The sequence below is a fragment of the Mauremys reevesii genome, linkage group 3, assembly GCF_016161935.1.
Source record: "Mauremys reevesii isolate NIE-2019 linkage group 3, ASM1616193v1, whole genome shotgun sequence".
NCBI classification, from domain to species: domain Eukaryota; kingdom Metazoa; phylum Chordata; order Testudines; family Geoemydidae; genus Mauremys; species Mauremys reevesii.
The window spans coordinates 110422829-110448592 of NC_052625.1; the positions used below are offsets into that span (position 1 = coordinate 110422829).

A 25764-nucleotide genomic window follows, 5' to 3' on the forward strand; every position below is an offset into this window, starting at 1 on the left:
ACTTGAAAACCAAGCTTAATTGCACCTTTGCCAAGTGCCATTTTTTTTCCTGATTCTTACCCACTCTGGATAAGTATGAACAAATAATGCATGTGTGAATGGCAGGAGGGTTCATGTGATTGGGTAAGAAGAGTATTTACAGACTTTGAGGTTTCAATTGAAATAGCTGCAATCTTGGAATATTTGAATTGACTGAGCTCTTCAAATCTAGAATTGCGAATTGTTGATGCCATTGGCCTATAAAACTAGGGAAAGACAAATGGCAAGTGAACAAAGCCTACTCTACAATATTCTAACTTCTCCATTCTATTGTTTTTTGCATCAGTGAGACTCCTTTCCTCTCCCTCCCATGCCCTGTTCTGAATCCCTCTTTATATCAAAGAGACAAAGTGGGTTAGATCTTTTTTATGGGACCAACTTTTGTTGGGGTGAGAAGAGAGAGAAGCTTTTGAATTACACACAACTCTTCTCAAGGTCTGGGAAGGGTATTCAGAGTGTCCTAGCTAAATACAAAGTGGAACAGGTTGTTTAGCATAAGAAGTTAATACATATTGTAAGGGACCATTCAAGGTGAAGTGGCCCATTAACACCTCTGTAGTCATAGGACAAAGAAGTGGGGTTAGTGGGTTACAGATGGTTGTAATAAGCCATACATCCAGTGTCCTTTATTAAGACCTTGATTGCAGTGTCTAGCAGCATTATGAATTTAAGCTCCAGACTCATCTTTTGAAGGTGTTGTGCGGGTTTCCTTTGAAGAAGAGGGCTGAGAGGTCAGATACGGAGTGATGGTTTTGTGAAAAGTGTTCACCCATATGTGATAAGGTGTTTTTGTGTTATCACTTTTCTGTGCAAGTTTATTTGACAGCATAGTGATTGTCTGGTTGTTGGGGCATTGAGTGCACTGGATGAGGTAAACCACACATTGTGATAGGCATGTGTAGAACCCCTGGATCTTGAAAGGTGTGTTGTGGTGGGGTATTGATCATTATAGCAGTGGAGATATTCCTTCTGTTCTGTCAGGGTCTGGTGCTATTTTGAGTTGATGCTCCCTAGTCTGTAGGGAGCTTGCTTCTGATGAGGACCTTAGTGAGGTTGTGGGGGAGGAGGTTGTTTCAAGGCCAGAAGAGGGGGTTCAGGAAATTTTTTTTTCAGGATGTGGTCCCCATTGAGCATGGGTTGTAATTGTTTAATGATGCTCTATAAGGGTTCCAGTGTGGGGTGATAACTGACAAGTGGGGATATATCAGAACTTTTGTTTTTCTGTAATGGGGCAAGTTCTCTCGGGCTATTAGAGAGGCCTGTTCTGTGATATGATCCACTTCTCTGGTGGACTGTCCTTATTTAAAAAAAAAAAACTTGTGTACTTGTAAAGACTAACAAATTTATTTATTTTTGAGCTTTTGAGAGCTAGCTACTTCTTCTTCTTGGCATGATGCATACACACACAGACAGGAGATTATTATACATACACAGAAGATGAAGAAAAAAATATGCATGCCAACAGGCAGAGTCTAAAAAAATGAGATGAGCTATGAGTTAGCAGGAAAAAAAAAAACTTTTTGATAATTATTAAGATGGCCCATAGAAGGTGTGAGAGAGAACTTAACATAGGAAAAAGAATTCAAATTGTAAATGACCCACCATTTCCCAGTCTTTGTTTAAACCACAGTTAGTGAAGGTGGTTTTAGGTGTGTTAAGGTATGTATCTCTGACTTTCTCCTCAAAGCATATTCTGTGGTATCTGATGGCCTGGCTGTAGATAACAGATTTCTTGGTGTATCTGGGGTAGTTACTGGACCTGTGTAAGTAGGTATGGTGATCAACAGGTTATTTGTATATAGCTGTCTGTCAGGTTCCTTCTGGAATATCTGAAGCGCAAGAGATGGTTCTTCAGTTTTTCCTGAAGTCCTTTTGCAGAGTTTTATTTAGCATATTTGAAGTTGTATGTAGTGGTCAGAGGGCTATAGATGATGAGCCCTCTGGGGACGATTTGTTTCTTGCATTTACTCAGGAAGTAAATGCCGCTGTTAATTTTTTTTCTTGTTGTGGAATTTCCATTTCAATGGCAAAATTCAGTATCTTTTGTTGTTGTTTGACTTGCTCCCAGGATATTAGAGAGACGTAGTGGATGAAGTAATAGCTTTTACTGGACCAACTTTTGTTTGGAGAAAGAGACCTACAACTCCAAATATGGTGTACAGCGCTGCAGAAGGACTTCAGAAAAACTAAGAAACCATCTCTTGCACCTCCCATACTCCAGAAGAAATCACCTCATACAAGAAATTGTCATGTACCCCCATATGACAGAAAGAAGAAAAAAATCAAGAAACCTACCTGGAGATCATGGAAAAAACCCTCAAACAACTATTTTAAAAAAACAAACTAACCACTGTCAAACACACACAAACAAAAAATGGAACCAACTACAGCAATTCCACAACCCACAGAACTTTGTCTCTGAGATAAACCATGGCAATAGGACCTGACACACGAATGCTGCATGACAACCCAACATCATCGATTTATCAAGAGTACCCCTAATTGCAGCTGAATTATCTGTACTTTACAAGGGACCAACATTCTGCCCCACCACAGACCCTGATATCATACTATCATGTGGAAAACTAGAATAACTCTTTCATGGACTCTGCCTCCAAGTATTCTTTCACAACAATGACAACACTGCCTACAATTACCATGTCCCCACCCACAGTCATAAGAAAAAAAGAATGACTGGACATCTAAGTTCCCTCTAAGCTGTGTGGTCGCATTAAGTGTCATGCAAGTGTTCAGGGCTGTGGTGGGGAGACATGCTTCTCTCCCTGCCCTGGACCTGCTGCGGATGAGGAAGAGGCACCCCGGCCCCAGCCCAGTCCCGGGGTTGCCACAGCAAGGGGAGGCACCTCTTCTTCCCCCCCCCCACCCCAGCCTAGGTGCTGTGGTGGGGGCAGGGGAGGGAGAGGGAGAGCGCACGCTGGGGGAGTCCTCTCTCCCTGCCATAGTCCTGGGGCAGCCTGCACCCCTCATCCCTGACCTCACCCCAGAACCCACACCCTCAGCCAGATCCCTCACCCCTTGCATCCCAACCCTCTGTCCCAGCCCTAAGTCCCTTATTGCTGTCCCCACACCACCAGCCAGATCCCTCACCCCCCGCATCCGAACCCCCTCCCACACTCCAAACCCCTTGGCCCCATCCCCACCACATGAATTTTATCTGCACCAATATGGAGGTGATGGTGCACATAGCACAATTCATTCCGCACATGCATGGGGAAAATTAGAGGGCACGCTGATGGACACCCCATAGTGGACAAAACCACACATTGATTGCTTCAGGGGGAAAAAAAAAGGCTGTGAAATCCTTAACAAACATCATATCCACCACAGTATTTCCACTGCCAAGAGGACAGCTGTACAGTCCCTGAAATTCAACCACTAGATAGTGATCAAACCTGCAGGCAAAGGGAGTATTGTTGTAATTCTCAACCATGATGACTACATCAATGAGGTCAGCTGGCAACTTTCCAACAATGCCTACTATAATGAATTTTAAGAAGACCCCACACCACAATCCACCAAGGAAAATGATGAAAGACAAAAACCATATCACTGGTGTCTGAACACTTTTTTCATGAAACAATCACTTCATATCTGACTTCTCAGTCCTTCTCCTCAAAGGAAAACTGCACATTTTCAAAAGACAAGCCTAGGAGCTTAAATTCATAACTTTGCTAGACACTAAAATCATGGCTTTAATAAAGGCGTAGGATTTATGGTTTATTAAAACAATCTAACCCACTACCTCACCTTTTTTTGTCCTATGAGCGGGGTGTTAATGAGCCACTTCACCTTAGGTGGACCCTTAGCATATATGCTAATTACTTATGCTAAACATCAGAGGGGTAGCCGTGTTAGTCTGGTTCTGTAGAAGCAGCAAAGAATCCTGTGGCACCTTATAGACTAACAGATGTTTTGCAGCATGAGCTTTCGTGGGTGAATACCCACTTCTTCGGATGCAAGTAGTGGAAATTTCCAGGGGCAGGTTTATATAGGCAAGCAAGAAACAAGCTAGAGATAAGGAGGTTAGTTCAATCAGGGGGGATGAGGCCCTGTTCTAGCAGTTGAGTGAAAACCAAGGGAGGAGAAACTGGTTCTGTAGTTGGCAAGCCATTCACAGTCTTGGTTTAATCCTGAGCTGATGGTGTCAAATTTGCAGATGAACTGGAGCTCAGCAGTTTCTCTTTGAAGTCTGGTCCTGAAGTTTTGGACCTGTTGAAATCGTGGTGGAATTTTTCCACCACGTGCAGCATGAGCACCACGAAAGCTCATGCTGCAAAACGTCTGTTAGTCTATAAGGTGCCACAGGATTCTTTGCTGCTTCTACAGAACCAGACTAACACGGCTACCCCTCTGATACTTGACACCATGCAAGGCACTGCATTTAGCCGTATGGAGTGGAAATCCATCAACCTCATGAAGAAACTTGCACAAATACAGACGGATATCATCTTCCTTTCCAAATGTAAACGGATGGACATCATACCTAATGGACTAAAGGTAAAAAATCCACTGCTATCTACATACTACACAGACCACAGTGAGAGATTATGCCTTACTCTATCAAAGAAACTGAGGAACCACCTGATCAGCATCCTATACAGCAAACAGGAAAACATCAAAAAAGAGCTCTCCAACCTGGAGACCCTCATCAATAACCAAACTTCCATACCAACGGACTTCACTAAAATAAGACAGGAGATCTACATTACTCACTTCACCTCTCTACAAAGGAAAAAGGACTGCAAGCTGTCTAAACTCCTACCTGCTACATGGGGCCACAACCGTGGTACCCCTAACCCACCCTGACAATATTGTCAATCTATCCAACCACACACTCAGCCCAGAAGAACAGTCTGTCCTATCTCGGGGACTCTCTTACTGCCCTGCCACCCCCACCAACATGATACAGTTCTGCGGCGATCTGGAAGCCTACTTTCGCCATCTCCGACTCAAGGAATACTTCCAGGACAACACTGAACAGCACACTGATACACAGCTACCCTCCCACCAACAGCACAAAAAGAAGAACTCCACATGGACTCCTCCTGAGGGTCGAAATGACAGTCTGGATCTATACATTGAATGCTTCCGCCGACGTGCACAGGCAGAAATTGTGGAAAAACAACATCGCTTGCCTCATAACCTAAGTCGTGCAGAATGCAATGCCATCCACAGCCTCAGAAACCATCCTGACATTATAATCAAAGAGGCTGATAAAGGAGGTGCTGTTGTCATCATGAACAGGTCTGACTACCAAAAGGAGGCCGCCAACTCTCCAACACCAAATTCTACAGGCCACTTCCCTCAGATCCCACTGAGGAATACACTAAGAAACTGCACCATCTACTCAGGACACTCCCTACACTAACACCAGAACAAATCAACATACCCTTAGAGCCCTGACCAGGGCTATTCTATCTACTGCCCAAAATCCACAAACCTGGAAATCCTGGACGCCCCATCATCTCGGGCATTGGAACTCTCACTGAAGGACTGTCTGGATATGTGGACTCTTTACTCAGACCCTATGCCACCAGCACTCCCAGCTATCTCCGTGACACCACTGATTTCCTGAGGAAACTACAATGCATTGGTGACCTTCCAGAAAACACCATCCTGGCCACCATGGATGTAGAGGCTCTCTACACAAACATCCCACACGCTGATGGAATACAAGCTGTCAGGAACAGTATCCCTGATGATGCCAAAGCACAACTGGTTGCTGAGCTCTGTGCCTTTATCCTCACACACAACTATTTCAAATTTAATGACAATATATATCTCCAGATCAGTGGCACCGCTATGGGCACTCGCATGGCCCCACAATATGCCAATATTTTTATGGCTGACCTGGAACAACGCTTCCTCAGCTCCCGTCCACTCACGCCCCTTCTCTACCTACGCTACATTGATGACATCTTCATCATCTGGACCCATGGGAAGGAGACTCTGGAAAAATTCCACCATGATTTCAACAGCTTCCACCCCACCATCAACCTCAGCCTGGACCAATCTACATGGGAGGTCCACTTCCTAGACACTACGGTGCAAATAATTGATGGTCACATTAACACCACCCTATACCGAAAACCTACTGACCGCTATGCCTACCTTCATGCCTCCAGCTTCCATCCTGGGCACACCACAAGATCCATTGTCTACAGCCAAGCACTGAGGTACAACTGCATCTGCTCTAACCCCACAGACAGAGACCAACACCTACAAAATCTCCACCAAGCATTCTCAGAACTACAGTACCCGCACGAGGAAATAAGGAAACAGATCAACAGAGCCAGACGCGTACCCAGAAGCCTCCTACTGCAAGACAAACCCAAGAAAGAAACCAACAGGACTCCACTGGCCATCACATACAGTCCCCAGCTAAAACCCCTCCAGCGCATCATCAGGGATCTACAACCCATCCTGGACAATGACCCCACACTTTCACAGGCCTTGGGTGGCAGGCCAGTCCTCGCCCACAGACAACCTGCCAACCTGAAGCATATTCTCACCAGTAACTGCACACCGCACCATAGTAACTCTAGCTCAGGAACCAATCCATGCAACAAACCGATGCCAACTCTGCCCACATATCTACACCAGCGACACCATCACAGGACCGAACCAGATCAGCCACACCATCACCGGTTCATTCACCTGCACGTCCACCAATGTAATATATGCTATCATATGCCAGCAATGCCCCTCTGCTATGTACATCGGCCAAACTGGACAGTCTCTAAGGAAAAGGATAAATGGACACAAATCAGATATTAGGAATGGCAATATACAAAAACCTGTAGGAGAACACTTCAACCTCCCTGGCCACACAATAGCAGATCTTAAGGTGGCCATCCTGCAGCAAAAAAACTTCAGGACCAGACTTCAAAGAGAAACTGCTGAGCTCCAGTTCATCTGCAAATTTGACACCATCAGCTCAGGATTAAACCAAGACTGTGAATGGCTTGCCAACTACAGAACCAGTTTCTCCTCCCTTGGTTTTCACTCAACTGCTAGAACAGGGCCTCATCCCCCCTGATTGAACTAACCTCGTTATCTCTAGCTTGCTTCTTGCTTGCCTATATAAACCTGCCCCTGGAAATTTCCACTACTTGCATCCGAAGAAGTGGGTATTCACCCACGAAAGCTCATGCTGCAAAACGTCTCTTAGTCTATAAGGTGCCACAGGATTCTTTGCTGCTTATGCTAAACAAGCTGTTCCATACCTTGTATTTAGCTGTGACACTTTGAGAACCTTCCCAAGACCTGGAGAAGAGCTCTGTGTAGCTCAAAAGTTTCTTTTTCATCAACAGAAGTTGGTTCAATAAAAGATATTGCCTCACCCACCTTGTGTCTCTCATATCTTGGAACCAACATGGCTCCAACAACACCTCTGTTTGCAGTGTTTTTTGACTTTTTTTTTTTTAAACAAATCAAATCACTAATTTTTTTCCAGTTTAAAAGCCATCTTAAAGGGAAGTCATGCTGTAAAATAAATTCACCTAGTAGGAAGGTACAAATGCTGTAGTATTCTACTATTAATAAAACTAAAAATTGGAGGAAATGTAAATACTAGAGCCACTTGGGTACTGAACTCTGAGATCTACATTTCAAACACCTCAGATTCTGAGCTGTTAAAATGCAGCCTTCTGGATTGGGGGCAAATCTGTCAACTTTTGAGATTAGACTTGACCCATGCGTGTCTGTGGAGTAATGGAACCTGATGAATTGACGAGATTTGGGGTAAGGGGAACCCCAAAACTACTGCTGATACACAAGTATTGAAAAATTATATTTCATAAGGAAGTTAGTTATTGGCTTCAGCCACTTAGCCTAAAATGTGATTCTTATGGAATACTTCAATCATTCTGTGCTTTTTTTTTTAACTTTATTTTACAGTTCAAATTACCGTCTGGTTATGTGGGTTTAGTATTTCTAGCGTTGGCACTCTCCTACTCCCTGTCTGCACCATTACTTGGGCTTCTAAGTGATAAAATGCCAGTGAGTAAAATCTCTTATTGCTTGTATAGTGTCATATGTACATGACTAGCTTAAATATGCAAAGTAAAAAGCAGAGCAGTCTCTTTTCTGAAGTCTTAGACCAGGACCCCAATTCTGCAAAGGGATCCATCTGCCCAGGCCTTTACACCTGCACGGAGTCCCATTTTTTTCAAGTCAGTGGATTCCTTCATAGGATCTTGGGCTACATTAAGATCACAAATACACTTGTTCATTATCTTTATTATTTCTATGTACATTAGAGCTGATGTACATCTGGATTTTTAGATGGGCTAAATGCATGGTTGGCCTCTTAGATGTAAAGAAACGGGGGTGGGGGGAGAAATTGAGCATTGGCCTGCTAAACCCAGGGTTGTGAGTTCAATCCTTGAGGGGGCCACCTAGGGATATGGGGCAAAATCAGTACTTGGTCCTGCTAGTGAATGACCCTTCAAGGTCCCTTCCAGTTCTATGAGATAGGTATATCACTACTCCAGGTGGAACTGGGGGGAGAGAGGGTGTGAGGTGGTGAACAAGCTATCAGGATTTTTTCCCCTCCTTCTGGACAAATGTTCTGACCAGCTGTATCTTCACACTCTTAATGAAAAACTCACTATAGGAATTTTTCAAATAAGCTCTGTATATGTGTGGGCTAGGAGGCTTTGGTGACGCAGCCTTTTACCTGTGGAGATCTTTGTTCAAGCTTTATCTGATCACAAGTGCAAATGTCTGTTTATTTTGACACAGTATGTATCACTTTTTAGCCATTTACCAGAGACCACCAATTAAGTAGCAAAAAGACAATAGGAAAAGCAGAGACCTTGAATATCCAAAATTAGGTGCATGGCCAACTCTGTATGGCAGCAAGCACTTGACAGTAGTGGGAGCCGTTAATGTCACATCAGCATCACATGCAAACTTACTTTTCAGCAGTATTTTTTTTTTTAATTTTATTTATTTTTTAAAAAGTCCTGAATCATACTGCTGGTGAAAACCAAGCTTTGGGCATCTGGTAGCAGAGTCTATTTGCAGTAGGGTCACAGTGACTTGAAATACCCTCACCACCTGATTTGTCACCTGAAAGCTTCCTGATGCAATCCCCACAATAGGCAGTACTTGCCAGGGAGTGGGCATGAGATAGGATATGTACTGATCAGTGCCTCTCCCATACATCCACCTATGGACCCTCAGTCAGAATGTAAAGGAGTTTTCCGCAGGGACCACTTTAAAAGCTTCATTGGGGGTTGAGGTAATCCAGTCAAACTCTTAAATTTGCCTCTGTTACCTGTCATATCTGCAGCATCTTCTTACACTGGGAGTAGTAGATACTGTGTTGCCATAACTAATGCTGAGTGGCAAATGTTAAGTGTAAGGATTCATACTCTGTTTTGATGGGGAGAGAATATTAACTTTTTCTCTAGAAAATTATTGTTCTAAATCCCACTCCCTGCTTTCACCCCCAAGAGGTTTGAGATGCTCCTGAAGGAAGGGAAATGCATCTGAATGAGTCCCAACTATGTTCCTTCCCCTGGTGGATTTGAAGTGTTCAGAAGTGCCTTAACCACATTATTTTTGCGTATGTGCTAGTTTGGCAGATAAGAGTTTGGTTGAGTTTGAATTTCTTCAGACCTGTGATTTCTTTTTCACAGTACCTAAGGAAATGGTTGTTGGTCTTTGGAGGCTTACTGACAGCACTGTCGTTTTTCCTGTTAGGACCTGCTCCCATCTTGCACATTGAAAGGTACAGTTTACTGCCTTTTTATCTCCAAAACTATCTAGTGAGCTTTCGCCATTAATTGGCATTCTGTCTAATTATGTAGCCATTCAATGCAAGAAGAGTTTATCTGCTGAGCTTTTGAAAAGAGATACTGTTTTCCTTGCTCAATGAGCAGAACACAAAGGTACCTCCAGATGGAAGCATCAGAATACTTGCGTATGGTTATAATTAAAAAAAAATGACTAGAAGAAACTTGCCTGTATTGCCCTGCAGCCTTTGCCTCTTCAGAGTTGTATCTGTTCACTTTAGTCTGTGTTTGGGGTGGAGAATAATAAAGGTTAGTTTTATTACTAGTAAGTCCTCCAGGACCAAGATGGCTGTGGGAGAGCAAAGTGACTTATTTTGTTAGTTCTTGGGATGCATAAACTACGGCTATATCTTCAAGAGGGGGGGGGGGAGAAGAGGGATCCCACTGAGAGCCATCTTGATGTCGTATTCAAGGGGAGATGGGTACTGTGGCTTTTTTTACCTCAGTGTAGCTAGGTTAGGTAAACACTATAACCCGCATTTCGTATTTAATTACACTAAAATAAAAAACGACAGTGCTTGTCTCTCCTTGGATATTTATGACATTGAAATACCTCTCAATGGAAAATCATTGCCCAAAAAAAGCAAAGAAAGTCTGTGTTCCATTTGTAAAGCCACCTGTGCTACCCCTATTGTCTTCCAATGATACACTCTGTTACACCTGTGAAATGACACTGATGGCAAGGATTGCTAAGGTGTAGAGCTGGTTACATTTTTTTCCCTAACTTTTGAAGAAGAACATAACTAATTTCAAACATTTTGGGAGGAGGAGTGAGTGGAGGAGAAACTTCAGAAAGTAGCTTAGAGGGTGAAAAAACCCTACATCTCTACACCGATGTAACTGTGGACTGCAGAATGGTTAGTGTTGTGAAACAAAGACCATATCTTGGATTTAACAACCCCAAGATAAATTTTCAGGGTCAGCAGTTGGTAAAACTATTCTCTGTTTATAAACTGAGCTCCCTGCATAAGGAAATAATTGACACAACAGACATGGAATCACATATTTTTTTATTTTTCACAAAGTCCATTTTTCAAATTGAAGCTGCACTCTTAAATCTCTTCCGTCAAAACATGCAGGGCTATTTACTAGATGGTTTAAAATGAATATTCTAGCTAATGATGGTTTGAAGGGAAAACTAATCTCTGAATCATGGAGAACTGGTGTAACAGTCCTAATTAACAAAAATAAAGTTTATTTTAAGGAAGTTTTACACCATTCCTTTCAATGCTTATTTTGCAGCAAACTCTGGATGTTTGTCCTAATGCTGGTTTTATATGGCTTTTCCTTTGGGATGTCTGGTATCCCACTGTTTCCTGAGATACTAAGTTGTGCTTAGTAAGTAATTCTGTCTGTTTATATTCTTACTAATATTTGGAAGCTCTGCAAACAATTTCCAGCCACCTTTTCATTCTCTGAGAGGGAGGGGTGGGGAAACTAATTATTGATCTGAGCCTGAGATGTTGGGTGAACCTTTTGAAAAAGTGACTTAGCCACTTGACAAGTGGCTATTCTTGCCCCCACCCCTTCCCCCTCCCAGGTTAGCTGGGCTTCTACATCACTTACGCACTTCTGAATTTTATCTGTTGGTCAGGGGTGTGTGACAACCTCAATATGGTTATGGGGTCCAGATGGTTTTAGTAGTTTGCATAGCAAGCCATAACACTAATGTGTGTGTTTTTTGGGTTTTTTTTTTTAGGGGACTCTTATTTCAGGTCATTGGAAGGGTTAATATCCAGCGAATATCATTGTCTCTCTGGGAGACACTACAGTAACAGTTCTATCAGCAGGAGTCAGGATTACTTTAAATGAAGTTTCCCATTTTCCATGCTGCTTGCTCATAGTGGGCTGAAGTCCTCTTAGTTCCATGTTTAGACAACATGTATTTCTCCTTGGAACCAAGGGCTCCCCCTTTTTCAGACCCATTTCTCAGATTTCCTTTTCCTATGCCCCATCACAGACTGACTGTGTATGACATGGATATCCAGTTATCACAGTCTCAAAGGTGATTATGCAGTAGTGCTGGGAATCCCACTTAACATTGTCCTTTTCTTCCTTCTCCTAGGGAGGTGGTGCCAGATGGCTTAATAGGCAAGACAAGGGGCAGAAAGTTGTAGATCCTCTGTGCAGACAAACTTCTCTGTGCTGTAGTGGATGTACTTGTGTGTATATTTATGTAGTCCCCCCCACAGGAAAATATGAACATTCCCCACCTCCCCCAGGAATAGAGCACTTTAAAAGGAAAGAAGTGTACTTAGTGGAAATAACCTGTCTGTCTGTCTTTCTCCAGTGAGAATGGATTCGAGCAGGGGTTAAGTACATTAGGACTGGTGTCTGGGCTCTGTGGTGCAATGTGGTCACTTGGGTAGGTACACAATCATGCTCTATAAACTTCTGGTGTTTTGGTTGCTCTGTGTTTACTATAATGTTGCTGGGCTTCTTAAGTGTGTAAAAGAATTGGCTTGCCCTTTAGCCCCTTCTCCCCCCCCTTCCCTGCTGGCCAAGTATGGTTCTTCGATGTCCCACCTCAATAGTCTGTGCTCTCAGGACCCCTTAAGAATGCCACGCAGTCCAAAGGTATAACATGAAATTCCCCTGCTGGGGTTCTACTTCATGAAGTCCAAAGACTTGAAATAAAGTCTTTTTTGCCCAGATTCAAAATAAAGCCTCCTGAGCCTGCAGTCTCTGTCCCCTCAGGTTCAGGGGTTGTATAGCCCTCTTTCTTTGGAGGTGGGGAGTCTGTGCTTCCAGGCTCCCAGTAGCTCCCTTCAGGGACCCTTTCACTTGCTCCCTGTGTAATTTTCTCCCTTCTTTCCCTGTGTTGAAAGAGAGATCCATGGGTAGCCCTTCCCCATCTCCTGTTGTCCAGATACCTCTTCTTAAGCCTGGTTGGGCAGCAGGTAGTTAGTCACAGGTGCACTGGACCCTGCTACCTCTTAAAGGGACCAGTCTCCCAGTGACAAATTGATGATGAAAAATCACTTAACTTTTACCTCTGTCATTGTGTTAACCTTGGACCAAAGGCTCATTACTAAACTGCTGCCAGGTGGGCATGTTCTGCAGCGATTCAAAATGTGCAGAAAAGGGATAGCAGGACAGAATCTGAACTAATCTTCCTTGAGATGGTGGTGTGTTTCACATCAAGAAATGATTGTTAGTGACTAAGTCTGGGTGAGCCTGCAGTTCCCCTCTGTGTGGTTACTTCTTGGCTATCAAAACTCTTGGCGTGTGCTAGCTTAAAGACACTGACACTGAACCTCCCAATAGTGCAAGGAGGGACGCTTGTGCCTGAGATGAAGGACATAGTGACATTCCCATCACTACTCCCAATTTCTACCCTCTGTCTCCCCTTCCACTCTCCTGTCAATTGCCACCTTTCCCCCTTCATTGTCTGGACAGTTTAATGTGTGGATAATTTGGCATTTTGAGGTAGGGTGTGTGTTCAGGGCTGCCTCTAGACCAATGGCACCCCAGGCAAGGAGTGCCTTTGGTGCTCCTCCCTGCCATTTGTTAGACTTTGAATACCTTTTTTGCATTTGTAGCCCATTTCATGACTTTGCACAATTTGGATGCATGATTTATCCCTGTCATATAAGACTATCAATTTGCATGCTAGGATCTGTAAAACTGCATTTATTCATGCCATATATAAGACAATAAAAATTCCTCTAAGCTTATAGAAACTTAATTTTAAGAATAACTGAAGTGTTCTAACATCACAAAATTGAACTGTGCACCGACATTGGGTGGAGCAGTATTAATTAGTGTTACAGTAGGTGACAGCCTTAGAATGTTAACCCTAGTCCTTTAGTTCAAAAGGTCGTTTTTCTTGCCTTTGCCCTCATAACCTGAAGCACAATGTCGGAGATCTAAAGACTGGCAATGGCATTTTCAAGCAATGAAATAGCAAGCGATGTCAGTCTCTCATTGGCCATTGCTAAGGCAAAGATTTAGTCATGGGTATTTTTAGTAAAAGTCATGGACAGGTGACAGGCAATAAACAATAATTCATGGCCCATGACCTGTCCATGACTCTTTTTTTTAAAATTTATATAAATACCCCTGAATAAAACTCAGCAGTTCATGAGGCTCTGGGTGCTGCTGCTCTGGGGGCCACAGGACACCGCTGCTGTGGGGGCCTGGGGACTGATGGCTAGCCACTGCATTGGTCGTGGGGGCTGACTTCCCCCAGCCACCCCTGCTCCGAATCCCCGGGGACCACTGCTCAGACATTTCACAGAGCCTCCCCTGGGGACCACGGCTTGGGGCCAGCCACCCTGGAACTGCCTGAGCAGTGACCTGTGCGGCTGGTTCCCAGGCTACTCCAGCAGTGCCCAGTTCCACTGGCTGCAGGGCACCCGAGCAGCTGGCCCCGGGATCAGCTGCACCAGCCACTGCAACTGCAAAAGTCACTGAGATCACGGAAAGTTGTGGAATTTGTGACTTCTGCAACCTCTATGACAAAATCGCAGCCTTAGCCATCATTGATAAAAGATATACATTTTAATGAGCCTGAGCTTCAAAAAGCTGTGCTTACCATTTGCGACTGTGATGGGCAGCGTGAGCAGAATCCTCAAAGCTATCCACACATTAGGAGAAGTATCCTTCAGCTTTGCATCATGAATGAATTGGAGAACTTGGAGTGGAGAGTGGTTCCCATGTTGCAAAATGTGATGGATGTTGTACAATTCGATACAGAGGTCTTTATCATTGACATCCGAACATTTCCCCGTGTGTCAGCTTCCAATGAAGGTCTGTACAATTGTTCGAGTGTTTCCCTGTCCACCAGCAGCTTACTAAGGGCATACCAAAAACACTCAGGTCTTTTCATGGTACTTCATTTGTCCAAACCTTTCTTTGATGGACACGTGAGCAGCATCAATGAGTGAGCAAAAAAACCTCCCTTCTGAATTTTTCTTCTGAGCTTCCCATCACCTCACCTCTCCGCTTGTAACCAAACTCTCTCTTCTTCCAATGAATAAGAGTTTCCTTGAAGAAAGGCTCAACTCCTAAATTTTCTGCCATTTCTCTGGCAGCAGTGATGGCACCTTCAAATCCGTTGCCTCTGTAGGCCACAATGAAATCAAAGCAGCTTTTTGTCAAAGTAGCAGCAGTTGTGATGTCCATTGACTGAGGTTTTTAATGCTTTGTTTACAATATTTACTTGGGACAGGATATTGTGTCAAAGCACAATTGAGATCAGAAATTTGAAGTCGGTGATCTGGTTGGCCAGGCTTTGTGCCTAATGTCAGATTCTGGCCTCGGCTTTACTCGACTGCACCAGTTCCATCAGGGCATCGTAAACCTCATTCACTTGGTAGCTCACCGGCCTTATGCTGTCAATGTGGCTCTCCCAATGAGTGTCACCTAGTGGCTTCAGGCTCAGATTTGTTGTTATCTGTGAGGATCTTCCACCTGATAGTTGATGCTGAAAACAGGATGTATATCCTTTTGCAATACTCTGAAGAGAGATACTGATTCTAAAGATGATGATGATGCTGCCTCTGACAGAACCAGATTGATGGCATGGCAGCCACAAGCCATGAAGAAAGCTCTTGGATTCAGTGCCAGGATCCTTGCCTGGACGCCACTGTTTTTTCCCTTCATGTTCATACTTTTTGTCGTAGCCTTGGCCATGACAATCCTGAAGCTTTATTTTATTCTCATTCAAAACATTCATAAACAATTCTGTTAGGCTTTTTCCAGTTGAGTCATCCAGACTGGAAACAGTGTTTCTTCACTTGGATACAGCCTTCCTCGTCAACAAATCTTACTGTAAATGACGTCTTTTTCTTGTGACAAATGTCCGGAGTGCAGTCCATTATTACAGCATAGTACTTGGCTTTATCAAGCCGCATCAATATGTTATCAAGTCCCTTCCTTGCCATAAGGTCAATCAATTCATTTTGAATTGTTTTGCTGCGGTAATGGTCCAGAGCTTCTTTACAAACTACTCGATATAGGTGCTCGCTCATGATATCATTGGAGCTCTACCAAACTGAGGAAATTGCTGTTAAGTTGTTCACTGAACATATCCGACAAGCTCCAGAAAGCCAAATTATTCTTTGCAAGTAATTTGAGATCAGATGCTGACGTTCCTCCAATGCTGGGTTTCTACATTTACTAATGTGCTAGTTTTCTGTGTATCTGCATTTATTCAGCTTGAGTCTGGACTTGACCTTCAACCATTTGGAGTTAGGCTGTAAAATGGCCGGGAGACTTTTTATGTTGCTTCAGAGCATAAGCTAAATTATGCTGGTAATTGTACCTGGAAAACAGAAGCAATGATTTGGTTTTGTCAAATATTTTGCAACAAATAAAATACTTTGTCAGTTGTGTTTTGAATTGGCATTGGCTAGTTTACTCAGTTTCTCACCATTCTCGAGCACTCTTTCACAATGTGACTTTGAGATGTGTCGCTTCTGCCCATTTACTGGAAACATCATATCCTCAGTTTTTCCTGGCCCATTCAAAATTGTACGATCAATATTGGCAGAGTTTAGGATTGCTGGCCATAAAACGGGATCTGATGTATCAATTTGCGGGGTGCAATTTTTCTCATTGCTGTTTCTGTCATCATGCAAGGCTGATTCTTCTTTATTATTTCTCTCCTTTTCATGTAAACCAGTTTTTTTTCTTCTTCTTTCACATTACGCTCCTTTTCATGCGAGCCACATTCTTCTTCATTGCTCTCCTTTATGCTGCCAGGAACACTGGACCATTCTCCATCACTTTCCTCACATTTTCATTTCTTATCTTCAGGTAAATCTGTTAATTCCTTAGTAATAGGACTTCTATGATTTACACTTTATGCCTCAATTTTATTTGCACTGGGATGATGGCTACTATCTAAAGCCCGGTCTATATTGATCTGTTTCAGATATTTTTCCATCAAATTTACCCCTTGATGCAAAAAGCTCAATTGCAATCTAGTTTGCTTCCTATACTGAGCTCCTGAAGGCTTCTTTTGGGGGCATCTTTTACTTTCTATGGGGGAAAACAGACAGTATTGGGGAGAGCAAAAGTCTATGTTCCGCAGTCTTAGAAAGTCATCAAACATTATGTGTTAAGCATGGCAAAAGAAGTAACAGTATTTCTTTTATATTGCTTAGATAGGGGTTTGATAGATATCTCTGGTCTCATTATTAGTCCTTTTATTAGTTGCTACTTACACTCTTCAAGTCTTAAAACACAAGTACACTTTCACAATTACACAATAAAACAAGGTTCACAATATCGCAGATGGATTCTCACTTGGCTTCATTTTTATATCTCACTGACTAGTGACGCCCTGCCCCTTACACACCCATGAGGGCATGGCTGACAACATTCTAGGAGGTTCAAGGAAAATGTAGTTCTCAAAGTCCGGAAGGTTCCACAACATTCTAGAAAGGTCCAGAACATTCTCAGAGGTTAAGTGAAAAATGAATCCACATGTGGAATACCTGAAACACTTCACTTCAAATGTTCTATTTTCCTTTTTTTGCCACTAACAAGAAAAACAGGACCCTGAGCCCAGTGTCCCAAGTCCAGCACCTCAAGCAGTTACCTAGGTTACCTGCCCCTGAATCTGCGTCTATTTGGATAGAGGGGAGGGGTTCCAGAGTTTCTCACCCAGTTGCTGCCACCAAGTGAGTGGAAGTTCAGGAAGACATTAGGTATGCCACAGCCAGGGCTCTGCCCACCCTGCTTGTGTTGATAGCAGCACCAGGGGTGGCTCTAGGAATTGCGCTGCCCCAATCAGGGTGGCACACCGTGGGGGCGCTTTGGCGGTCGCCGGTCCCGCGGCTCCAGTGGACCTCCTGTAGACATGCCTGCGGATGCTCCACCGAAGCCGTGGGACCAGCGGACCCTCCACAGGCACGCCTGCGGGAGGTCCACCGGAGCTGCCTGCTGCTCTGCCGCGGCACGCCGCCCCAAGCGTGCGCTAGGGTCTGGAGCCGGCCCTGAGCAGCACACAGGCAACAGCAGCACAAACCATAGCTTTGGGCAGCATTTTCTAGGATGTTAGTCTGCCCTCCTATATCATCCATATTCACAGCTGATGGGATTTAATGAAACAAGAGTGGGGTGCTCTCTGCTGAGTGACTGAAATGCTGGCTGTCCTGCTTAGTGCAGGACAGTTGAGAGCAATGCTGGGTATATGACAGCAGCCTGGTGGATGTAGTACAGATATATATGTACCGTCCTCTCCTGTTACTAAATCAGTCTTTAGATCTTGTAAAAAGCTACTTCAGTTTACACAAAGTGAAGTTAATTGTGAACAAATAATAATGTTGTGCTACTGCATGAGAATGATGCTGCACTCAGCTTTTTTGAAAAGCACAGTAGACCAGAGCCGGCTCCAGGCACCGGCATTCCAAGCTGGTGCTTGGGGCGGCAATCTTCAAGGGGCGGCAGTCCCTGTTGTTTTGCCCCCAAGCAGCGCGCTGATTTGCCGCCCTGGACGGCTGAGGCAGTCCGTGTGCCCTTAGGGTGGCGGGGGCAGTCCGTGTGCCCTTAGGGTGGCGGGGGCAGTCTGTGTGCCCTTAGGGCAGCACATGCGTTTCCGCAGTGTAGGCAATTCGGCAGCAGCTTCTATATTTAGCTGTCTGCAGCGGCTTCAGCTAAACATAGAAGCTGCCACCAAATTGCCGCCGCTGTGGAAATGCGCCTGCCGCCCTAAGGGCATGTGGACTGCCCCCGCCGCGGCAGCAATTCGGTGCTCTGCTTGGGGTGGCGAAAACTGTAGAGCCGGTCCTGGAGAGCACACTATTCACATGGAAATCAGTGGACCTTGCAAGGTGCTCAGCACCTCAGAAAACCAGGCCCCTATATAAGTAGTTTAACTTTGAACACAAGGCCCCACTCCTGCATTGAGTTCTAGCACAGACCTGGCATGGTCCCATTTAAATCACTGGGACTCTGCATGGGCACAGGAGTCAACAGGACACAAGTCTGAAAACATAAGTTAGTTTATATTCTGCGTAGCTTTCCCCCCTGCTCACTTCACAAAATCTCAGTTTGGTGCATGGACTACACTGACAGACCCTGTGTCAAACCACTCTTGCATGGGACTACTCCATAGATGTCTGCCAGCTGATGTGCCATCTGTACATAAGTTATAGATCTGAAACCTCTTGTCTCAACATATTGTGATAAAGAATCTTTTAGCTGTGGATGCTGTAATCTCTTCTCTTCTCTTTGAGGTACCCATACTTCTTCTCTTTGATATTTTTAGAGGTTTTGTAGGACCAACATTAGGTGGATTCCTAAATGAGAGGCTGGGGTTTGAATGGGCTGCCGCCATACAAGGAGGATGGGCATTATTAAGTGTAAGTAAAGCTAGTATTCTTGCTTGTTGCTTTTATTGCAGACTGTGACTATAAAATATTACACAACTATTACAACTGTAATAATTGGCCATTTCTTTAAAGGGACTAGCTATTGGAATATTCTATATCCTAGAGGCCTCACGAAGAAGAAGGTACTGTGGGACTTTTATTCTTTACATCCATGTCCAACCAGATTTAAATCCTTTTAATTAAGGAAAACACAAAGTCAGCTTAGTAATGAAAGATACTTTAAGCACTTCTGGGGGTACAGACTACACCTGCATTTGTTTGGGGGTTTGTTTGTTTTTGTTAATGCTAGCATTATGTATTCAAAAAGTATCCAGAAGTTGTGTCTCACACATTGCCTTTCCTCCTTTTCCCTTCCCCTCCACTCACAGATCCAGCCTGCAGACTCGTCCAGGCACAAATGAAGAAAGAGTTCACCTTTTGGCTAGTGAGATGTAGCCAGAAATATTTTTGGGTCACTGCTCATTTTTTATAGTTAACTTAATGATGAGAAGAGTGGACTTCGCACACACAAACACGCAATACTGCATAATTCTAGAGCTGGGGGTGGGGATATCTTCCCATAATGCACAATGAATTGTGGTTTATTTGTAACTGCAATAAATTGCTCCAGGGCTGTTCTGAAACTTGGATATTAAATGTCAAATGCCCTTCTTTTGGATGTTCCTGCTGTGCATTAATTGAACTGGTAAATATCCGATGTCAGCCGGCTTATCTGTGTTCACTGTACAGTGTTCTGAAAAGCGGTTTTGCCCAATGTGAAAGAATTTTATTTCGGGATGTTCTACTTTTTGTACTTGTATCTGCGGGGGACTATTCCACATAGTCTGTCACTACCATATTTTTTTCTAATGTGCATTTTTCTTTTTTAAAGGGAAGATGGTTGTCGGATTGTTTTGCATAAGAGTGTGGGAAACTGACATGCAAGTCTCAAGGATGAGGCTCGTTCTTATCTGCTGGGAGGCAATAACAGAATAATAAATTAGAGGGTTGGCCAGGATGCTAAATAGCCAATGAAGTTATAGCTGTGCTTGTCTGTACCTTATTAACCAATTAGCAATTGCTTGATTGCCTGTATTAATTGTATAAATGAAATATGCTGGAGAGAAATAAATGACTTAGCTGCCAATCATACTGACTGAAGAGCTTTGTTCATGCCCGCTTGAGAGGCACCGAGACGCAACAAATGGTGACCCCGACGTGATTCGTATTGAATCATGATAGTGTCGGGAGCCTGAGCCCAGAGGCGAACGGCCAGGAGCCTGAGCCCAGAGGCGGGAGTGCCTATCCGGCGTGATTCGAATGCTGAAAGTGTCGGTGGCCTAGTCTCGTGGCCTGTTCCAGGCGGAAGAGCCGCGCGGGAGTGCTGGAGAAGGGCCGGCCCCCGGGCGTCCAAAGGAGAGGCGCATCTGAGCTCAGAGGTGAGCGGCTAATATGGGAACCGCTGCATCAGTGGAAGAAAAGATAACACAGAAGCCTTTATTGCACATTATGAAGCGGCAGGGAGAAAGGCTCCTTTGATATGTTATCTGGGGACACAGAAGGGGACTTAAACCAAATACAGTCTTTGATAAAACTGTTTGGGAGCGGCTACGCCCGAGCTTTGGGAGTCGGTGACTCAGGGCGATAAGGAAGCTTTCTTCCTGAGTCAAGTATGGAGTAAAACAAGGAAGAAAATACAGAAGCCTTTATTGCACATTATGAACGACAGGGGAAAGAATTTCCCCTGCTGCACTGATTTACTCATTAAGAAGAGAGGGGAGTTGGGGAGGCTCCTCCTGACCGGCCTTCAGGCACAGGACGAGGAGGTGCCCGCTGGAAGCGAGCCCTGACGGAAAACTTTGGAGTGCACGGCGCAGGCAGAGGCTCATGCCGTGGCCCCGGAGGTCGTTCGACCTACAAGCAAGTAAGTTGTTTTGGCAGGAGCCCGAGAAGGCGTCCCACGCTGGCTGGTCTGAGCCTGGGACAGTGCCGGGAAAACCGTTGTGCTTCTCCGGTATGAGCAGCAACAACTGGGTGTTCTGACACAGGATTTACAGTTTAAAAGAAGCCAAGCAGGGAAAGTAAAGAACATCATGAGTTAATCGAAGACAGCTCATTTTTTTTCTTCTCGCCCCAGTCAAGGACACTAAGACTTGGCAAACAGCCCAGACTAAAGAGAGCTTGACTGGGCCCAAAAAAGCTAATGAGAGCTGCAAAATCCTGCCAGGCACTAACGGACTGTGTTAGCTGTCTCCTTTTACAGGTATGGAAGAGCTGCCCAAAGATCCTAGCAGCCCTGCCATTTTTGCAACCAGGAGACTGACTGGACCCATGATTTTTATTGCAAAAGACCCCTTCACATCAGGAGAATTTTCCTACTGATGATTGGCCTAATTATTTTTTAGTTCCATTGTGCTTTTAAATAGCAGGAAAAAAGGACAAGGTAACGTGCTGGCTAATTTTTCCCTTGTCCGCTGCAGCCCCCACGTCCTGATTATTTCCCCCGTAGAAGCTGATCTACGACGGTGGTGGAAAAGAAGAAAAAACATTCACGTTGTTGATATTGCCAAAGTCCAGAAATTTCTGACTAAAAAGACATTGAGAACTGACCCTGGTGAAGAAATAAAGAATTGTACACTGGCAGGAAGAAATTTGGGACTCCTGCTGAGAAATGTGATGTTCATTGGATTTTGGGATTTATTCTACAGGCTGCGCCCTGTGTTTTGGATATATATATATTTTTTAGCATGTATTGCCCCCCCCATTATGGTAGCCCTTCCTAATTGGATTGTAAATGATATGTCCTTCTTTTATTGAGGCTGAGAAAGCATTGCCGTGGGAGCTAGTATGTTTGAAGTTTTGAATGGCCAGCTGATGGCCATTCGGAGTGATTTTGAGCACCAGGATAGCCCACTGCCCTTACAGATATATTAGGAGTACCATTTGATTTGGGGTTGTAGAGATATATTTGGATACTGTTTGGTTGGAAGTGTGAGTATTTGCAGTGCCCCTCCCCAGCATGTAAACCAGTTGAGTTGGGGGGTGAGGGTTTTTACATACTGAACCCTGCCGGGTTCATGGGGAGGATGATGGTGGAATTATTTACCCCAGCTTTTTAGAGTTTAATTGTTTGTTGTTTTTCAAGTTTGAGAAAACTCAGCCAACGGTTTGTTGAGTATTCTCAAAGGGGGGAATTGTGGATTGTTTAGGCATAAATTTAGGTAATTTGGGAGAATGGCTTTGAATTTATGTGACCCAAAATACCTTTATGTAAAGTGCTTTGGATCGGGCCCAGGCAGGCACGCAATAGATAGAGAACTTGAAGAGGAAAAAAGGATCGGGCCCAGGCGGCGGGCAACAGACAACAAGCTTGGAAAACTGGTTGATAACCTTGAGGGTGTAGTTGATAGAAAAGGTAATTAACTACAAGTTTAGTAATGTTAGGCAGAGTAAAAAGTTAACTCTGTGGTTGCTAAAGGGAATAATAGCTGAATTTTGTAAAAATGCTGAGAGAGAAAAGTTTTTGGTGTTTTGAAATTTTTGTAAATACATGTAGGTAAAGAAATTAGTTTGTAATTGTTTGGCTATGAATAATTTTGTTGCATTAGCTGAAGAATGTATATTGTGCTATGTAATTGTAATTGTATTAGGCTACGGGCATATAAGTGGTGATTTTTTTTTGTGTTTAAAAGTAGAAGTTAATAGTAAGAACCCTTAAGCTGTGAATAGCTTTGAATTCAGAAGTAAGTTAGGATGCAATTGTATTACTGTAAATGATTTAATTGATGATGTAATTTTTCTTTTTTTGCCTGATGGTATTAAGGGTATTTGTATATTGTATGTGCTGATTGCTTGCCCAGTAGGGGTAGTTTTGTTTTGTTTTTTAGATATTAAGAAAATTGGTGTTAGCTGTATAGCATTTTTATGTACCATGCATTTATTTATGGAGTTAAATTTATGTTATGTGTCTTATGTTTTGTTTTGTGGTGTTTATTTGTTTGTTTTTCTGGCAAGTATTGTCTTTTCGTTTATGTGGTTTATGTTGTGTTTTTAGTCAGTGTCAGTTTGATCGCCTGACATCTGAGGGATGATTTGGTAATAGAAGTTTGCCACAAGTTGGTGTGCTATAGAGTAGGGGGGAATCCTGTAGAATTTATACCATTTATTTGTTGTGTATTTATGTTTGTTTTGTTTGATGTTGTTGGTGTTGTATGTTATGAATTGCATGGTTATGGATAAGCCTTATAGATTGAGGAAGTATTATTTGGTTTTTAGTTTTGTTTTGCTTAATGGGTTATTGTTAATTTTTTTATGTGTTTTTGGAATAGAGGGGAGAATTTCCCTATGCTGGCTTGGTGGAAAATCACAGCTGTGTGGTTACGAGAATAGAGGGATGAGATAATGTTGTTATGAGAAAGTAGGGAACTGCCAGAGCGAGGCAAAGGCCAGGTGGCCTAATTGGATCAGATACGGCGCATGGGAAATGGGAAGACAGTAAGCAAGGTGGATTTGGGTCCGGCCTTGGCTGAATTTGGCGCAGAGTGCCATAAATACAAAGGCCTTCTGCCTGCTGCCCCATGTTTCTGCAGTGAAAGCCCTTAATGGAAACCTGCTTTGTGGGTGTTTGCACATTGGAACAACCCTCCTGTACCTGGAGGAGGGATGTATAGGTAAAAATAGGGCATTGCGGAAGATATTGTTACGGTTTAGTTAGGCAGCTGGTGTTTAGATTTGCTTTTAGTTTTGCTGTGTAATAGATTGTAGTAATGTGATGCTATAAGTTGAAAATGTTTTGCTGTGCCTTCCTTTTTTTTATTATGAGAAAAGGGGGGAAGTGTCGGATTGTTTTGCATAAGAGTGTGGGAAACTGACATGCAAGTCTCAAGGATGAGGCTCGTTCTTATCTGCTGGGAGGCAATAACAGAATAATAAATTAGAGGGTTGGCCAGGATGCTAAATAGCCAATGAAGTTATAGCTGTGCTTGTCTGTACCTTATTAACCAATTAGCAATTGCTTGATTGCCTGTATTAATTGTATAAATGAAATATGCTGGAGAGAAATAAATGACTTAGCTGCCAATCATACTGACTGAAGAGCTTTGTTCATGCCCGCTTGAGAGGCACCGAGACGCAACAGATGGTGGTTAAAAATATCATAACTGATAATACAAGATGGTCAAAGGGAATTTTGAAATAGTGAAGCAGTGAGCATAATGCTCTGTTAAATAAAACCAATTAATTTCTTATTTCTAAATTCTGTGAATTTCTTTAGCCAAATGAGATTAAAAGTGAGGGTGGAGAGGAAGTCTACAATTTCCCATGTCATCCTAATGAACACAGGAGTGGGAAGGAAAGGCTAAAGTGGGAAGGCTGAGTTTACACAGTGGGTGATGTTAAAGAAGTTTGGTGTTGGGCCTATTTAGACCAGGAATGAATTTGGCTTACGATGGAGATGGAGTTGGGTGGACTTAGGGTCTGTATTACTAGTGGATGCTAGTTGGGCCACTTACCTCTTTAAGTATAGCAGAGTTTATATCTTCAATATATAAACAATACATGAAAGATTCCCATCTCAAAAAGCTCTGAGCCATCTGCCATCACTGTAAAGCTCCATAGCTTGTATCAGGAGCACCTGGTGAGCCCCACCTCTTTAGAGTGCTGCTGGCTGCTCTCCTGATAAACCCCACCCCTACCACAGTCTTCCGCAAAGTCTTGGAGAAACAGGCTCTGAAGGCAATTAGGAGTGAGGAGAGTGAGTTCCAAACTTGAGGGGCTGCTGTTAAGATCAACCTGCCAGCAGCATTTTTGCTGTATACCAAGAGGATTTTAAGCACTTTGGCTGATCACAACTGTTGCAATATTGAACTGGGAGAGGTGTCCCTTTCTCTTGGCTAAGGATTTTGGTATTCTAGAAGCTGTGGGGGGTTTCCTGTCTCTTTAGGAGAGACTTTTGGCACCCCTACTTGAAGAGACTGAGAGGAGTGGTTTTGGTGGTTCTCTAGCTTCTACTCTGAGGTCTTCTAGTGACATGGACATTCTTGATCTCTGGAGTGGCACCTTCTCAGCCTTAGACTCCCTGTCCCAAGCTGTACTAGCAACATGCAGCAATAATTAAACCATGTTTCAGTTTGGTTTGGATATTGCTTTGTAGTCGAGAGGGTGCCAAAGTGCTACTTGTATTATCGTGTTTCTTGGTAAGGACCCTCTCACTAGAGCTGTTCAAAAACTTTTCAACAGAATGAATTTTTTCCAATATGTTGTAATATTCTATGGAACAGAAATTCCAACTTTGACCAGCTTTTGCTTCTTCCCGCGTAGTTCCTATTTTTGCCTTACTCTCTATGGGAGGCGTAGGGGAGCTCTTGCCATCTGCTCCAATGCAGTGCTTTCTCCCTCCCTTCAAAGGCACACTTGCAGTGTTCCCCATTGTGCATGCCAGACTATGAATCACACCAACTCTCGGGTTTGTGCTTTGGGATCTGGGGTAGCTCAAATCCCTTGCATGCCTTTGCAAGAATTTGAGGTACCAGGATTGAAGAAGCTGAATCCAAAATTTAATCTAAATGCTAGGAGAGGAT

General features: G+C 43.5%; 1 protein-coding gene across 8 annotated transcripts in view; it reads left to right on the forward strand.

Annotated features, from left to right (window-relative positions):
• The window catches only part of LOC120400117 (MFS-type transporter SLC18B1-like), a 41907-nt gene extending 21816 nt beyond the window's left edge, over nt 1-20091 (forward strand). For 7 of the 8 annotated variants that reach the window (XM_039528500.1, XM_039528501.1, XM_039528507.1 and 4 more), the window contains 7 exons: nt 7960-8061; nt 9708-9799; nt 11106-11201; nt 12154-12228; nt 19084-19177; nt 19280-19329; nt 19576-20091. In XM_039528500.1, the coding sequence (XP_039384434.1) occupies nt 7960-8061; nt 9708-9799; nt 11106-11201; nt 12154-12228; nt 19084-19177; nt 19280-19329; nt 19576-19642 (576 nt within the window). In that variant the 3' untranslated portion in view covers nt 19643-20091. The remainder of the gene's footprint in view (nt 1-7959; nt 8062-9707; nt 9800-11105; nt 11202-12153; nt 12229-19083; nt 19178-19279; nt 19330-19575) is intronic. The other variant, XM_039528502.1, reaches the window with a different exon arrangement.
• The last annotated feature ends 5673 nt before the right edge of the window (nt 20092-25764 follow it).